At 34.9% G+C, this 18,361-nt stretch overlaps 1 protein-coding gene across 5 annotated transcripts in view; it reads left to right on the plus strand.

The window, feature by feature from the left end:
- Window positions 1-6: 6 nt before the first annotated feature.
- Window positions 7-18,361, plus strand: part of LOC142343316 (syntaxin-1A-like) — a 383,172-nt gene continuing 364,817 nt past the window's right edge. For all 5 annotated transcript variants that reach the window (XR_012759197.1, XM_075395165.1, XM_075395157.1 and 2 more), the window contains exons 1-3: window positions 7-442; window positions 10,649-10,823; window positions 17,989-18,251. Coding sequence is in view for 4 of the 5 variants with exons in the window: in XM_075395165.1 (XP_075251280.1) it covers window positions 329-442; window positions 10,649-10,823; window positions 17,989-18,251 (552 nt within the window). In the remaining variant the exon portion in view is untranslated. The remainder of the gene's footprint in view (window positions 443-10,648; window positions 10,824-17,988; window positions 18,252-18,361) is intronic.

Here is an 18,361-nt window from a genome sequence, read left to right on the forward strand (position 1 = left end):
CTCTACAAGCAGTTCTCTTGTGCAAACAACTCAACATTCATCAGCATTCAATCAGCTAATGTTTTGAGCTATATATAGTGCCTCCCATCTTAGTTTTGTCAATTATTTAGCTGTTTCAATTTCTTTTCTAGCTTCACTCTTTCGTCGAAAGAAAGGATAAACAGTTTTGCCAAATATTACGTCATTTTTTGCGCAAATTCCGAGAAATTTATTCCTTACGTCTCGTGAACTGTACGACGTGTGGCTGTGCTGGGTAATAACCAGTTATAATCACCCTTGGTAATAACAGCTGAAAATAGTTTAAGCGATTTGTAGTTGAAGAGGAACAATGAAAGATAGATTGTCGGCGCTGAAAGCGAACGGAGGCGAGGATGATGACGACAATGAGGTGGCCCTGCCCATGGATGGCAACTCCAAATTCATGGAAGACTTCTTTAGTGAGGTAGGTTTTATTTAGAGGTCATAGGGCAACTGTTTTCTTTCCACCCGGTAGAATATGACCATATGTAATAGATATTTATGCACCTTTTTAACGCTGTATATAATATTTTATAGTAAAAACTGGAATCGCTAGTAGTATAACCTGTTAACTGGCTTTACAAGCAAAACATTATCGGTGCAAAAACAATACAAAAATGACCAGTGTTTTTTACCAGATGCTATACAAATATACACATGATGAACAGCATACACTCTCTTGAGTCGTCATTAATAGCTTACAATTACTTTTTAATCGAAATGTAAACATTAATTGCTGAATTTGAATACTCTCCAACTCAATGAGCCATTATTTATTTTTCCAGGGTCTTTCTTGAATTGTTCCATAAAAATTCGCATATTTGACTTTTCCTGTGATACTTTTTGTCTAGAAAATATTTCATTAAGAAATTATAAATTAAAGTTCCTTTGCTTACAATACTATTATCGAGTGATACTGAGGATGAGTTTTCTGCTAAGTAAAATGTGTTTGTTCTTTTTAGTAGCAGCCAAACGATAGCGGCTATTAATGGAGATGTCGTGGTTTTTATAATCCAAAGAATTTAGATTGTATTGGCGCGCTGTGCTTTTTTAAAGATGTTTTCACACCCTTTCAATGACTTTGATCTTTCGAAACGGGATAAACAGGTAAAACGAGTTTTTTCGAGTGTTTTGATTGATTGAGGTTTTTACGAATTTATAAAAGTCTTTAGCGAGACAAAATTACTTATTATGACCATTTTATGAGCTATATGTTTTGGAACTACAAACACAAACACACAAAATGGTACTAATTTGTGCAATTTTAAGTATTTTGAACCTTTTTGCAAACAATTTTTAATTTTTCCAGCCTCATGGGCCAGGGACTCTTCTTTAGGGTTTGATAATATGGCACTGCATAGTCTCTAGTAACAATGGAATGGTTTTCAACATGTCAATGTCTCGAATTCAGCATTTTTTATTTGATAAAATCTGCAATTTTTCGAATTTTCCGAAAATTTTTGTCAATTTTTAATTTTTGTCTGGCCTCAAGAGCAACAAACCCTTTTTCACCGTCTGATGAAAAAGTTACATCTTGGTTAGTGTAAATGGATTTGTCTCCAACAATTTAACTTTTCGATTTTTTGAAATTTTTGATAACATTTGGAATTTTTTTTGCAATTTTTTTGAAAACATTTTGTCTTCTATTCAGTTTTTCTTGCCTTAGTAGCCAGGTAACCACCTCCAAGGTTTGACAGTAACTTAATACATAGTTGACAGTGGCAATGGGTTGGTTTTCATTGTTTTAATAGAACGAATTTCTTTTTATAGCTGCGAAGCTGTAAGCTGAGCGAAGCTATATTGCGGTGCTCTTGGTTTTTTTTTTGTTTCGTCGTCTGACGTCTTTTTTTGTTTTACATTTGTTCACACAGCAAAGCTGAAAAAGTCAAATTTTGTGAATGACTTCTGCCTCTCACTAACGGCCTTTGCGCGCGTGACGTCATTTCTCACTCGCTTTAGCAAAAGTTTTTAGGTTATTTGAGTGATTAGATTTTGATCAAACGTGACTTACCCCACTCAATAAAATGACTTTTGCGCTTTAAAACTTAAGTTTAATTTGAATTTGTTTAAGGTCAAAGAAACTCATATGTGCATTAAAGGTCCCTAATAAGAGGATTCTGTGGAATTAATTTTAACAAGCGTTATTAATTTATCGCTGAATGTTTTTTACCTAGTTTTTTGAGCGGCGTCGATTTTTTTTCAATTTAGATCTGTTTCTGTTTCTATCTCTATTATATGGCACGCAGGTTTAATCTTTCGCAGCTATTTCGGCAATCTGCCGGCTATGTTTTCTGAAATTTGAAGTTTCTAAAAATTATTGTCTATCGATTTTTGAGACAATGAATGTTTTATGGTTTGGATTTGTGTTACCGCATATCCTCTAGAGACACTGAAATGACTTTGAAGTTATCAATCTCACAATTTGCAGCATCATTTCATTTATATTTCCAATTGATTTAATTTTTGATTTCATTTTTTCTGTCGATTTCTGAATTAACCGATCAAGAGCAAGTGATTTTTTTTCAGGTCATGCAAGTATAATACTGGAATGATTTCAGAGACAAAAATTGGTTTTGAATATATTTTTGAAATAGGTATAAGCAAGGGGATCAATTTTTGCCTTTGAGTTAAAACCTTCAAGAGTTTTAGCAATGAATATATTTTTAATTGCTCTTGAACGCAGTTCATAGCAATTATTGTAAACTTGTGTGTCCTTTTTTATGCAAAAATTTTCGCTTGACAATTTTGACTTTGAGTGACTTTTACGACCTTGAGTTTTTGCGCTTCGCGTGATCTAAAATTCTCTCTCAATCACAATTTTAAGCAGCTGAACTCAATTGGCGGCAATTTAATACTGAAAGTCAAATGAAAAGTGCGCCGAAACTGGGTCATTTTTTACTTCAAATCTTAATAGTGGTATATGTTAATCTCTAATGTGGTTATTTGAAGCCCAGTATTGAACTTCTTAGTCCCATTTAGACTCCCCTCCCTCCCTCCCACAATTAGGCTGCAATTGATTAGCTCCCACTAGTTGTTCGAGAGCAATTCTTCCCACGTTTAGTCGGTTATGTTTGTTTAGTTTGCTTGATTGTTCTAGTTTCTCAATTTTTTGAGATGATTTTGCTTGTGTTTTGGCGAGCATTGTTCAATTGGTCAGGCAGAGTACTTTTGTTCAATTCTTCGGATTGTATTTCAGGAGTTGTCCTGCTAAGTTTTTATACAATTCAAAGAATCTGAATTGTATTGGGGCGCTGTCTTCTTTTAAGATCTGTTCACACATTTTCATGATTTTTGAATTTAAGTTGGAGTAGTGATTTTGTTCACTTCGTAACAGGAAGTGAATCGAAAAAATGAGTTTTGCGGCATTATTTTTATCACTCTAATTGAAAATTAGATTGAAAAATTGGTGTTTGAACAAAAATTCGCTTCCTCGCTAGTGTTTTTTTTGTTCACATGCGGCAATTTCACTTTGATTTGTACTGTTTTTTTAATGTTTTTGATTGGACTGTTTTCTAAATGATTTCCCCATTCATATTTCATTCTGGCCCTAGTTTTTTGTTTGAATCACATTTCTTTTTCTCGCTATTGGTTTTTTATTCACATGCAGCATTTTGACATTGATTTTAATTTTAAATAATTTTTGATCTGATTTTATTGGAAATGGTTTTCACATTTCAGTTATCGTCCGTTCTAGGCCTATTTTTTGTTTAGCAATAAAATTTCTTTGAATTCTAGGTCAGTACTTGTCCTGCTATGTTTTTTTAATTCGTCTTCTTCGATGATTCTTGCGAACTTTGACTTTTCCAATTTCAGTGACTTCTACTGCTTTGCAGTTAAATTTTGTGTGAGTGACGTCATTTTTCTGCTCTTAGGTCAATTGCGTGACTTATCTCGCTCAAGAAAACCACTTCTGAACTCACTTAATGAACTCTAAATTTTCTGATCATTTACTAGTTGAAGATCAATAGTGTGCATCTAGGTAGTACCAAACGTATATGCCCTAATTCTTGAGTATTAGAGTCTTGATTTTTTTTCGAATAATAATTTTGATTTCTATGACGAATATTATTTTCCTTATAGAGCGTATGTGTCTCATAAAAATGACAGTCCAAATTTAACCCAAAAAGTCTAGTGAAGTAAAAGTCTAGTCTGTTAAAGGACTTGTTGGCAATCTGTCTATCTTATTTTTTCAGTTTTTTCAATTCAAAGGAAGCTCACAAGCGTCTATCGTGGCTATTTTCTGGCAATCTGTCGGGTATGTTTTTTGATGTAGTAATTATCCGTTGGTATTTCTAATCCAATTCGGTTAAAAATGCTCTTTTCGCGGTCTTAATTAAGAGTCTGTTAAATGTTCCTAAATGATAGTCTAATAGGAACCTAATTGGAATGATCCGGTTTTCCTTTTTTTAGTTGTCCCGAGGAATGATATTTAGCACCGTGGCTTCACAGCCCGGCTGTTGTTTTTTTAATCTTATGTATTGTTGAAAGCAAAAATTGCTCATTGTTAAAGCAACAATAAGCATTGGTTTGTTAACACATGCAAATCAATGCACTGGTTTGTTCACGCAGTCTAACGAAAATAAAAATTTTGCTCGTAGGGAAAAAGGGAAATAGATCGGTCATACATAATATTTACAGGTCATTTAACCATATAGAGAAAAGTCAAAATATAGAGAAAAGTCAACCCATAAATTTTGTGGGTTGTCTTTACTGCAACTGCCTTATTTGTTCCATCTTAGTTAAAGTTTTGAGTGTTTGTGAACGATGTTCGAAGCAATGGTTGTACTTGTTTGGGTCTTTTTTTTGTTAATTTTTGCTTGATAGCTTTGACTTTTTGTGTGACTTACGTCCCAGACTTTTAGCGGCGTTTTGCGTGATTTAAATTGTTCTATAATCCATAATTACAAGCAGAAAGTTCAGCAAACTCGATTGATGGCAGTATACTACTAAATTTCCGCAGAAAATTGTGCCAAAGTTGGTCTCACTTTAAATCAATACTGGTCTATATGGACCTTATAACGTCATTTGAAGCACTTTAGTGAGCATATTAACCCCCTTGCAAGCCGCCGCTGCTACCATATCAGCAGGCTACAGCAGAACTGAACCTCGCCAGTCGTTCGAGAGGAATTAGTTAGTCGGCTGTGTTCTATCAGTTTTTTCAAGGGACAAGCTTTTCTAAATAGATCACAATTTAACTGCCTGCATCAATACTCGCTTTTGCTGGTTGCATCGTCATATGTTGTAGTTTATGATGATAGGTATTTTCGTATACCTTTTCTGATATCTATGAAAGGTAGCTCGCGCAGTTTTGGAAAACATACTGATTAATTGTGATCTCAACAACTGTTTGATCAAATTTTAGTCATCTTTCATCTATTTGTTATCATTTTACTATAAGCCAATTTTCTTGATAAAAATGTATTGAAAATTGGTGTTTAATGCTAACAGTTTGTTTTTAATTGCTCTCAAGCGAAGTTTCTAGCAGTTATAATAGTCCTGCGATCTTTCTGATGCGATAATGCGCTTGGTTGCTTTTTCTTGAGCATTAAGTCGTTGAGCAGCTCTCTTAGAGCTTTACTAGTCTCTAAGTTTGCGTTGAATCAAAGCTGCTGAGAAGACGTAAATTAATGGTGTAAAGTGCAGTTTTATTCGCAGTTTAGACACCACCCTCACTTCACCTGCCCCCCTTCAGTGCAACAACATCCCCTAACCTCCGCAACGCTCGACCCTCTTTTAACTCTCCATTCCGCCCATCACCCTAACTAGGCCACCTCAGGATATAAGAAAGACAGACTAAAGGGTCAAAATTAAATTGTGTTGATTGTTAAACAGTTGGTGCTATTATCTACTTGTTTAGCTTTTCTGTGATCTTTAATGACGGTATATTTAATTGCTCTTGAACGAAGTTCATAGCAATTATTGTGAACGTATTGGTCTTTTTTATGCAAATTTTTTGCTTGACCATTTTGCGCTTTTCTTCTAGAACATTCTTTGACTTCTCACGTGACTTTTTCACGCTTTAGTTCTTCCTTTTTGAGTGATCTCTATTGCTCTCACTCCGAAGTAAAGCTTGTTGCTAATGAGGACAAATGGCACAGTCGGTGGTGCATATGGTTATGAAGAGGGAGTTCAATATTCGAATCCCGGTGGTGTCAAATGTTTTTGCACCCGCCTGTCGTTCGAGAGCAATTCTTCCGAAATTAGTCGGTTTATGTTTTGTTTTCGCCCCTATATGTACAACTTTCTTGACTTGTTGCTCTCAATAATTAAAAAGATTTTTTTCTTTGGTGGTTTTTGTTCATTTTACATTGCTTAGATATCTAGGTATTCTTTAAAAAGAGCTCTCACGATGCATCGGGATAAACTGGCATTTTGATGATAAAAACGTTGTGGTTTGTGGAATTAGCACCCTTCTTTTAATCAAGATTTCTTAGATTATTCATAGTTTGAACTTTGGGGAATACTGAGAAAAAGGGAGCTGAAAGTAGGTGGCTGTGGCCTAATGCTGTTGCACTGGTATTACGCAGAAACTATTATTATTATTGTTCCGACCCTCTTGAGGGGGGAGGAACTATATACTCAAATGGGTTTTTTTTGTTCCGTGAATTTTCGCCGCTCGATATATTCATCGTAGAGAGTTGAGACTGGTATCATTAGAAAGCTCGTCCAGCGTAGAATATAGGAATTAAAAAGATTTTTTAATTTTCGTTTTCTACAGGGAGTTATCGAGGTTTAAACTTCTGAGAAAAGAAGAGTGAATTCACGTTGTTTTTATTCACATTTTCCGGAATTTTTGCCTAAATTTTCGTCAATTTTGCTAAAATTTTTTATAATTTTTAAGAATAGTGTCGTTGATTTTATTTTTAAGGACAAAAAAGCCTTGTTGATTATTCTGATTTAATTTTTTTGGTCAAAAACTCTGGATAAAAATTTCAAAATTCAGCCTTTTTCATCAAAAACAGCACGAAATAAGCTACTTTAGTCCACTTTGATAAAATTTGCCGGCACTACACCCACAAACAACACAAATACAATCTTTGTAGACTCACAGGGGGGCTATTTCTACTTCAGAGTCCGCTGAGAGTGCACTGTAGTTAAAACTTTGCCGTTTTTTGCTAACTTTACTCGTTGATTATCAAAAATGCAGAATTTATTTTGAGTTTTCAACTAACAAATTATCTATATCTACAACATTCGAAAAATCAATTGTTCCTAACGGACAATAAGTATTAGCAGGGCCAGTTTTGGGCCTTTCCTGGACTGTTACAATCCAAAAAAATCGGGTTGTAATCAGTCGGTCTTTTTTTTAAAAAAAGACTTTTTTTTAATAATAAAGAACAGAACATATCAAATCAAAGCTCAGGAGTGATAGGTCCAACCAATTCGCTTGCTAAGCAGCTCCAAGTTAATGCATTTAGTTTTTAATTGAAAGTTTATGGTCGTTTCTTTTTTCAAAAAATAATTGACTTTTCAATAAATAATGGCTTAATTAACTTCTCCTCTATTTTTTTCTTAATTTGTTCAACTTCCAGCTTAGTTTCAGCAAAGAAATAATGCTTCTTCTTTCTACTGATTTAACATTTATTATTTTTTGCAGTTTTAAACCTGAAGTTATTGTTTTCTCGCTTTGATACTACAAGATTTCAGATTTTTGTTTGTTTTGATATTTGCCAGTTTTTCACGTTTTCTATTTTTGTCACATTATCACATTATCACAATTCTCATGTCACATTATTAGCGTTCAGAATAAAGCACATATTAGAATCGTGAAAGATATACATCATCGTTTTAACGGTCTCGACGCCTCTTTCTTGAAGAAATCAATTGAATTTTTTAATTTTGTCTCTAACTGTCATTTATACATTGTCGTTTCGGTCGTATGAAATTTCCTGTATAGTGATAGCTTTCATTGGCTTTTCATGGAAGAATAGAAGAACCCATATTCTGATATTAGTAGATAGTTGATGGCTTGCATGACTTTGAAAACAATCGTTTTCCAAAATTAAAAAAAAACTTTTTAACTTCGCAATTTTGTTCTTTTTATGTTTCTTTTTGTTACCTAATCTCGTTAGTTGATTACAGGTCAAATATGACATTATGGGTGTCAAGGGAATAAAAGGGATTAGTGTCCAAAAATCTTTTTTTTAAAGATTTTGTTATGACCTTACTGGCTTCGACACCGGTTTTTCACAAAGAAAAGTAAATTAATTTGATTTTTGTCATATTTGACGTTCTTTTTGTAAATGCAAGAAATATTCTGGATAATTACAGGTCTCGAGGGCTTCCTTTTCATGAATAAACGACCCTATTTGAATAGCTTTTTTTGTAATTAATGTCTTTCTTTACATTGAATGTAATTTTGTTTCGAAAAAAAAATTAAAAGTATTACATACTTAAGCACTTCGATTTTTTGTCTACTTGTTACCTAGTCTTACTAATGAATGGCCACATACTACATTATAGCTGTTTGAAGAAGGCGCAATCAAATATATTTTGAGTGCCAAAATTTGTCTTGACGGTTTTGACAGCGTTTTCTGGCAAGTTTCAATTGAAATTTTGTTTGTTCTTTGTTGTTCTTTTTAGCCGCTTTAAAAATTGAATAAGGACAGGTCCTGATGTCCTTCTATAGAAGCACTGGTAATCGTAAATTTGTGGTAATATTAATTGATTCCTAATGGTATTTATTACTTTGAAGTTAACTGTTTCAAAAAAATAAGTTAATTTTTTTACTTTACTGTTTTTTACTTTACTTTACTTTTCTTTTTTGTATAATTGTTACCAAACCTTTTTATGGACTGATCGCATATGTTTTCTGGTGATTTGTAAGTTATTTCTGTTTAGTTTTAGGTTTATCTGACGGTATGTTGACTTTGTTATTAAATTTAGTTTTTAAGAGGGACAAATTTTTTGATGTAATTGATGTTTGTTGTTGTTGTTGTTTGATTTTGCTGTTCGTCTTGACTCGCTTTCTTAATATTGACATATTACAGCAATCTAATGCATCATCTTTTACTCCCTTGAGTTATTTGCTTTGGAGGCTATCTTATCGTTCATACAGAATTTTTTGAAAAAGTCTTGGGCTTTTTTGGGATTCGCAAAAAATAATTTTTGGGTTTTTCTATCTGTTCCTCATTTGGTAGACAATTATGCCAAAATTGTGGATGGGCGGGGTCGGAACTTTATGTGCCATCGCACATTACCGAGCCGCCTTGTTTATTTTAAGATAATCGTAACTTTTTTTCTTAAATTGTTATTTTCTTAAATTGTTTCGTAAATATTATATCCCAGTATCATGTATGAGTTTAAATTCCTCCGATTTTGCTACAGAAGAGTCCGTAACGCGTAACGACTGACTGGTGAAATCTGTCCGATATTTCAAAATTTTTTTCATAAATTCAAAGTTAACTCAGCTTAATTATTTAAATGTTAAGTAAACTTTTCCACATAACTTCCAACAGTATTGCGAGAATTAAAGTAGTCCGAGCATTTGGAAGACAATTTAAAAGCATTTAAGCAAATTTTTAACTGGAAATCGTGAGCAGTTCTGAAACGGTTAACAGTTTTAGAACAGAATTAAATAAACTGAAAGCTAATTATTCGTTACCGCACAAATGACTTAGCTGTCAGTAAAATTTTGCAAGTTGTGCATTTCTGCTGCTTATTACCTGTTTCAGTATAAAGGCTGTTTTTTAATCAAAAGCGGCGTCTTAAATGCTATGTCTTTTGCCTTAAACATGCCTTTACCTTTTGCAATCGTTTAGCAGTTTGTAAACATTTTGCAAACTGTCTGTTTTTGCTGTGTTGTTCAGAAATTGTTCAATCGAAAACGGAAATTGGTCTATCTGTTTGAAGACTTCGAAAAAATTAATACTAGAATCGTTTTTGCTGCGCCTAATCTATAACTGATTGAGTTCCACAATTCTTGTCATCTGGTTTAATTTTCAATTTTTATATCAATGGTAATTCTTGGAGGAAAAAATGAAGTTAAGATTTTACAGCATTAATCCGGGCTGATTTTGGCATTCTTTCATAATTGTCAATTGATTTTACTAGCAGATATCTCTTTTATGGGTCTTGACTCTTCTTTGAGGAATTATTTTGGAAGAATTATTTTCTAAAGTTGTCATGTAGCCCACCAGCTAGCAACTCCCACCTCACACAAGTTTATTTTACGCAATTTATGTTAACCAAATTTATGTTTGTAATGGTTTGGAAAAGCATGAAAGCTTCTCTGTTTTTGAGGGTGTGCTCAATTTTTGGGTTATGATCAATTGCTCTCAAACGAAGTTTAAAGCAATTATTGTAAATGTTTCTTATTATGCAAAATTTTGCTTGACTGTTTTCTAGAACATTTATCCGATTTCACTTCTCGAGTGACTTTTTCGCGCTTGACTTCTTGATTTTTTGAGTGATTTTTTAGCGCATTCAGAAATTAAGTCTGTTGCTAAAATAAAACCTATTATGATGGCCCGTGTTAGACCAGGGGTCGGGGGTTCGAACCCCTCACGCGTCGGAAAAGATTCTCTTGCCTATGTACCCCTTCTAAATTGTTTGCCTCGCCAGTCGTTCGAGAGCAATTCGGCCGACGTTAGTCAGTTTAAAATCAATTGATTGAATTGGTTGGTTATAGGTGGACAAGATCCTGCAGAGTATAGACTCGATCCACTCAAAAGTGGAAAAGGTGAAGGAGTTGCATGATAGAATGCTGGCCTCTCCCCAGGCAGAGGACCAGGACAAGAACGAGCTGGAGAACCTCATGAACGAAATCAAGTCCAGTGCCAACCGAGTACGCAAATCACTCAAAAGTTAGTCAGACCCAGTTTTTGTCAACTCAACTCAGTTTTTCATCACACCTGTTAAAACACTCACGTGCACATTTTAAAATTCCGAAAGTCTGCAGTGTCAGACGTTAAAATGCCAGAAGTTGCTACTTAGCCAGAAGTTGAATTTCGTTGACTTTCGTCATTTTAAAACGTGCGCGTTTCGTGTTTTAAGGATGGTTACGTGACTCTGCAGAAGTCACTTCGAAATTCTGACCTAATAACTCGAACCGCTTCTTAATCATTACTTAACTATTTGCTCCAACCTCTGAAAGCCTGTTCTGATCCCCAGTTCAACTTTATGAGTTGTTATGAGATCTTTTTCATTTTTGCCCACCTCCAGCTTAATTGGTGCATATAATTTGCACTCACCCCTGTATCTTTTCATTTAGAAACATAGTCTGCCTAATTATGAAATGCAATAGAAATAGTGCTCATTTTGTTTTAAAAAACAATCAATTTTTGTTTGTTCAATCCCAATTGGGGTCGAGGATCAACTGTTGCTATTTTGCGGCAATGTGCCAGTCATGTTTTTGAACGTTGTTGCTTAAATAAAATTTCGGTTTGTTTTTAAAATCAATGAAGATTGTTGCAATTTTTTGAGGTATCATTTTTTAACAATGAGCTGCAAGAGTGGTGTTAGGGAGTCTAAGGAGGTGCAACTACTGTGAAAACGGACCACTACTGGATTCGAGCCAGCATCTTTTACTTCGAAACCTAGTGTGCTACCCAATTACACCAACTGGTCTTAAGCTCTTGAACTTGGGCAACTCTACGTTGAGCAAGTAGAGCTTCTTGTCAAGCTATCTCAAGCTTATGTTATGCACAATTTACATTAGGTTGTTCGCTCTCAGCCTTCCAACAAGTGGTTCCATTAAAGAAACGGATATATAACAAAAAGCTAAACTACAAAAAATACTTTTACCAGCGTTGCCATGGTGATTTGCTTAGAACGTTATTGTCGCGGTTATTAATTGCTGCAATAGCGATAGCTGATGGCTCTTCTCGTCATTTTTAGAATTGTCCTCAATTCTCTAAACAGCAGCAAAGCAATAGCTGGGGCTATTATGGACTTCTCTTGCTTTTTTTATAATTCAAACAATTTGAATTGTATTGAGGCGCTCTCTTTTCTTAATTCAAATTAATAATTTTTAAGTTAAATTGGAGCAGTCGAAACAAATTGGGGCGAAAAAGCTGGAGGTTTTGTTGCATAATTTCTGTACCCTAATTTTACAGCTGTGAGAGAAAACGGTGTTAGAATAAAGATTCGCTTTTTTTCACAACGGCCATTTGACTAAAATGTTTGTTTTTCAGTTTTTTTTATCGGATTTCTTTTACATTGTTTTCTTGTATGTCTGTATCCTATGCCAAGTCATTTAGTTCTAGGTTTTTGTATAGTCTCTAAAAAACTCTTCGAATTGTAGGTGACGACTTGTCAACCTACGTTTTGAAGACCTGTTCCCATATTTCCATTCTATGTGAAATGTTGCTTGAAATTACTTGAGCAGTTTTTGGCGTGAAATATTTTCTTTAGCAAATGTTTCATGTTTGCTAATGTTAACATTTCTCATGTTAACAAAAATTTTCTTTCTCGCTTGTGGTTTGCGCACATGTGGCAATTTGTCTCTGATTTCTGCTTTTTTTAAATTGTAGGCAAGGACTTGTTCTGCTAGGTTTTGTCAAGATTTTTTTGACGACTTAGGACCATCACTTCAAATCTGCCTTTTATTTATTAATTGCTCTCGAACGAAGTTTGCATTAATTATGTTAGCCCTGTGTTCTTTTTATGCGGATTTTTGTCTGACACATTCCACTTCTTGTCCTCAAAAATGGAATAAATAAGTAACGCTCGGAGGTCATTAAGCTCTCTTAGAGCCCTACTCCTAACCAGTGTCTGAGAGCGCAATTCACCAACACTGTTTTGAGGAGACAATTTCATGGTGCAAATGGCGGTTCTTAATCTTGAAAGTTTTTAACCTCTCGTTCAGCCCTCCCAACCCTAACCCCCATCGCTGAAGCTGGACCACCCCCTCACCTCAATGCAAGCATCTCTGAGCGCCAGCTGGGTACTACCGAGGTCAACAATTCGCCGGACGTTATTCGTTTGTTTCATTCATGCATTTTTCACTAAGTTGCTTGCGTGACGTCATTTTTCGCTCCTAGTGGTGCCAATTTTTGATTCCTCTTGAACGAAGTTCATAGCAATTATTGTAAACGTGTGTGTCTTTTTTATGCAAAATTTTCGCTAGACAATTTTGACTTTTCGAGTGACTTTTTGCGTTTCGCGTGATCTAAAGTTCTCTCTCAATCGCAATTTCAAGCAGCTGAACTCAATTGGCGGCAATATACTAAAAGTCAAATGAAAAGTGCGCCGAAACTGGTGCCATTTTTTTACTTTAAATCTTAATAGTGGTGTGTTTAATAGTGGTGTGGTCCCTAATGTGGTTACTTGAAGCCCACTTTTGAACTTCTTAGTCCCATTTAGGCTCCCTCACCCCCCCCCCCACGACTGGAGCAGGCTGCACTTCATTAGAGCTCCCACTAGTCGTTCGAGAGCAATTCTTCCGACGTTTAATCGGTTATGTTTTTGTTCAAACGCGTAATTAATTTTTTTGGTCAGACTTGACTTCCCCTCTTTCAAAGTTACGTTCAAACAGATAAGGTGAACTGGGTCCATTGGTCTTTTGTATATGATGTCTTTTGACTGTAGTTTTGTCTGATTATGTGACTTTTCGTTGAGATAAGAAGCGGAAAATGGTAAGCCACGGGCATGAAGTTGCCGCACAGTTCTGTTAGAAATTCAAAAGTCACTAAGAGGATGGTTCATAGAAACTGCTGAGCTGGCAAACATGGATATTTTAATGAGAAGTATTGTTAGGTTTAGGTCCACTCTTTGTGCCCTTCGCCTGTTTTCTGCATCAATTGAAGGCTTTCTAAAGTGAAGATTTGAAAAATGTTCATTCAGAAATCAGCCTCATTGATTTTCATCCGCCATTTAAGTTGTTTAGTGCAGAAGTTCTATTTTCCCATCTGTGGATGTAATTTCAATTTCATCAGCCTATGTGAACAAACGAGCCTGGGGCTAGCCATTAAATCAATATAAAACAATCTAAAGGTGTAAAATCAGCAATTATGGTTATATGTTACCAGTATGGAGCGAGATTCTCATTGTCATGTACCTCAGAGACGCTCATTTTTGAATTCTTCTGTATTTAATATAGAAAACCAGAATTAGATTTTCTGGTAGACTTACGGTATGGCCGGTCTATTGATAATTAATAAGGATAAAAAATTTTATTATTGGCTATAAATTCTCTTCTTTGAAGGCGTGTCTTCTGTTTGTTGTAAAAATAAGACTTTCTTCAGCTTAAGTCTGAACAACGCCTCTTTTTGTCCTCTCACACCGACCACCCGCTGATTTACATGGTCATTTATGGTGGAATAATTTTATCGCTTCATGTAATTTATTATTTAGAAATTTTGTGATCATGAAAAGGATGAGCTAATACGAGGCAGCACAAAAGCATGCGAAAATCAGATTTGAGTAATAATACATGCTGTTTAAATGAAAAGATAGCCTGATTATTAATTGCTCTCAAACGAAGTTTGTAGCAATTATATGAGTCCTGTTGGTCTTTTTTATGCGATTTTTCGCTTGAAAATTTTTTCGCCTGACCCAAATTTATTAACCATGAATTGATTCTGCCATTAAAATCTTCGATGCAGATAAGAGTGATTTATGCTTCTGCTGATGTATTTTTTTAGATTTCCAGCAAGCTAACCAATTTTTATACTCACCTCCAATTGGGCGAGTATGCTCAAAATAGAAGGTGTCTCATGTTTAATTGCTCTCAAACGAAGTTTGTAGCAATTATATTAGTCCGGTTGGTCTTTTTTGTGAGATTTTTTGCTTGACCGATTTTTCGTCTGACCCATTTGATTTTTCGTCCTCAAAAACGGGATAAACAGGTACAGCCCAGCGGGTGTTAAGTGCTCTTATAGCCTTTCAGCTCACTAGTCTCAAAGTATGTGATTCACAGAAACTATTTTGGAGACTTATGGTGTGAAGAGCAGCTCTTAGGGGTTGACCCTCCACAACACCCACCCCCGCTGCGCTCACCTCACACCCTATCAATTACTCTAAAGCTATCTTCAATAAACCGTAGCTAGCTACTGACGGAGACAACTGGTCGTTTGAGAGCAATTCGCTCCGAATTTAGTCAGTTGTGTTTGGTTAAAGTATACTTTAAATACTAGAAATGCAAGTTCAAACATGGTTTTAGCACCTCCTTTTCATAAATTTGTTCTAAATATTTAAAGGATGGATCGAAAATGGGTTTGTTGCTTCAGTATCCTTTTTGCCATTTTTTTAATTTGGTCAACGCGGTTTATTTTTGTGCGTTAGTAATTTCCGATCAAAACTAAACTATTGTTAGTTGCGCTGAATCAATTTTCGACATTGCTGACATTTATCAACTGATTCTGCGTTGAGTCTCAACCTTCGGTTTGCACTTCAAATTTTAAAAGAAAGTTTAGATCACAAAAATATGCCGAATATTCACTGCTTAAGTTCTAAGATGGTAAGTTATACAAATGCAAATAAACGTTGCTAACAATTTTTTGAACATAGAACGTTTCTTGGTTTTCATACTTTTCATCAAGAGTGTAGTGTTGAGAAATCGATATGCCTCAGAAATTATCAAAAAAATATTTAGTAATTTGAAATTGGTTTTGATAAGCATGAGGTAAGCGAAGAAACTGACAAAATGGGATGTATTTTCAACAAAAGGCTTACAATGTTACAATAAAAATCTTCAAAAAGATAAATGCTAAGATACTAATTGATACTGAAAAGTTGTTATTGCGAGCAAGTTGCTTAAAAAACAGATTTGTTTTTTTGGGAATTAAATATATTTTTGCCACCGCGTTCTGACATCAGAACGTGGCCACTTAAACAATTGATCTTTTATTGTATAAAAGATCATAAATGGGCGTTCTACAAGGCAAATTGAAATTTTAGCTTTTAATAGGTTTGAATAATATTTTTCATCTAACGCAAACTACTAGATTTTAATATCGTAAAAGATGGAACAATGTTTTTATTTTGCTCAGTTTAGTATTTCGAAAACCTCAATTTTTTTAGTGAAGAAAGGCATCTTTTTTGGCCATTACAAGATCTTGTCTTGGGACCGCAATTTTTCATGCCTGATTTCTTGAATTGAGCTTAATTTGAATCGCCCATTGATTTCGGTCAGCTAATTAGCACGCACTCTCTTATTCAGTCAATTTAATTCTATCAATATTTAATGCTATGTTTATTTTCGTTGATCACACGGTTTTGATTTATAAGAAATTTGTTTAGTTTAAACATTCAACGAACTACTGAATTCAAATAATGTCTCTTTTCCTCAGTCTACTGGTTAGATAGACTATGATCCCTTGCGGTGGTTGTGTTGAGGGGTCCTTGAGCCTGGAGCATGTATTTGGTCTAAAATTCGTTAAAAATTAGGCCCGGCTTTCTGATAGATGTTAAAGAAATTTGGTATCTCTAAAGACTTGCTCTATGGCGCAGCCGCTGTCATTTAAATTGACTGAATCTTTTATACGAAGCGTTTGCTGCTGGCCAAATGCCCCAATGAATTCGTTTTCTTAAATCGCTCTTAAACAAATTTGTAGCAATTATATTAGTATTGTATTGTATTCTTTTTTTTAAATTCAAAGAATTTGTCAGTTGTAAGAGGAGCGAATGGCTTTAAAGCGTGGCTCACCTTATGAGTCGCATTTTGATCAGTTTACAGGAAGGTTTTTCAATTTTCACTACTTTGACAACACTTGCTTCCAAGAAATTTTTGCAATTTTTCCAAAATTTTTAGTGCGATTTTTTTTAAAGGATTTTGCCTTTTTTGCAGCTGTGTCACTAAATCTCCTTAATAATAGGTCTCGTGGGCCCATTCGATGCGCATATGTCAGTTTATCTAGTTGTTGATTAAAAATTGTAGGTTTTAACGACTTCGACACGACTTGTTTTCTAAAATTATTAGTGATTTTTTTGAGTCTTGTAGTTGTTTTTGTTGTTCTTTTTCTTAGTCTCAGTAATGACAGATCTCTATCTGTGAAATTGTATCTGAATTTTTCGAATAGCTTTCTTTCATATCTGGCAGTTTTCACAACGTGGACGCGACTTGCGTTCGAAAATTATTAGTGATTTTTTTGGATTTTGACAATTTTTGTTAATGTTTTTTTGTTGTGTCGGTTAGTCTTCATTAATTATAAGTCTCATCTACCCTCAAGTTAGGCATAGTTGAGCCTTTTTATTTGTTTAAATTTATCACTGCTAGTTTAATGGCTTTGACATTTGTTTTCGACCAGTTTTTTATTGTTGCCTTCATTTATTGCTATTTGTTGCGTGGTCCACCAATTGTTTTCATTAAAGTTGATGTATTGATAGATAGTTGTTTTCTATTGATAGCTATTTCAATAGATTCTAAAGAGTTCAAGTTTCAGTTGCATGTTTCCTTGACTTGAAATTTGTTTTCATTGACATTGGTAAAAATTTTGTCAAATGTTGTCTGTGTTGTCCTTTTAATGATCTACAGTGGTCTTCTACAAAGTTGGTACCTGCTGTCTAAACTTCATATTTGTAGAGGTCTTTTGAGGTTAATAACGTCAGTAATAATAACTTCGATAACACTTTTCTAAAGGAAGTTTTTTTTGGATTTTTGTAGTGTTTTGTTTACTATAGTGAATTGTAATTCAGGACTGGTCATGCTGTGCTTTAATCTTTTTTAATGTGGTTTTCTTTGTCGCTTGGACCGATTTGTCGTCTGACCGTTCTGACTTTTCGTCCTCAAAAATTGGATAAACTTGTACCGCCCGGATGGCATTAGTTTCTCCCAGAGTCATTCGGCTTACTAGGTTCTAAGTATGTGATTCGCCGAATCTGTTTTGGAGACATAAATTCATGGTATGAAGACGGTTTTCAGAGTTTTACCCAGCGACCCCCCCCCCCTCCACTTTTCACTCTTTGTAATATAAAACATTTTGTTTATATTGGCAAACGAAACAGTTCCGTTCCCAGTTTACCTTTATTAAACTTTTCAGTGAAACAATAGCGCAGTAAATCAAAATCAAGCTTCAAAATTATTTTCAGCTATGGAAAGCAACATAGAGAAGTCGGAGGCGCAAGACAGGGAAAAGAGCTCAGCCGACTTGAGGATCAGGAAGACACAGCACTCCACACTGTCCAGGAAGTTCATAGAAGTCATGTCAGACTACAACAAGACACAGAATGACTACAGAGAAGGCTGCAAGAACAGGATCCAGAGACAGTTGGAGATCACTGGCAAGATAACCACTAGTGACGAGCTAGAACAGATGCTCGACTCAGACAACCCCAATGTATTCAGCCAACAGGTCAGTCACCTTTTGTAAATACATGACAGTTACTCTTTTGAAATCAATTTCTATTGCTATGACAGCAGAGTCAAAAGACGCCACTCAAAATAATTGCAAACGTCCGCTGA

This window comes from Convolutriloba macropyga, chromosome 1 (genome assembly GCF_964194025.1).
Source record: "Convolutriloba macropyga chromosome 1, txConMacr16.3, whole genome shotgun sequence".
NCBI lineage: Eukaryota > Metazoa > Xenacoelomorpha > Acoela > Convolutidae > Convolutriloba > Convolutriloba macropyga.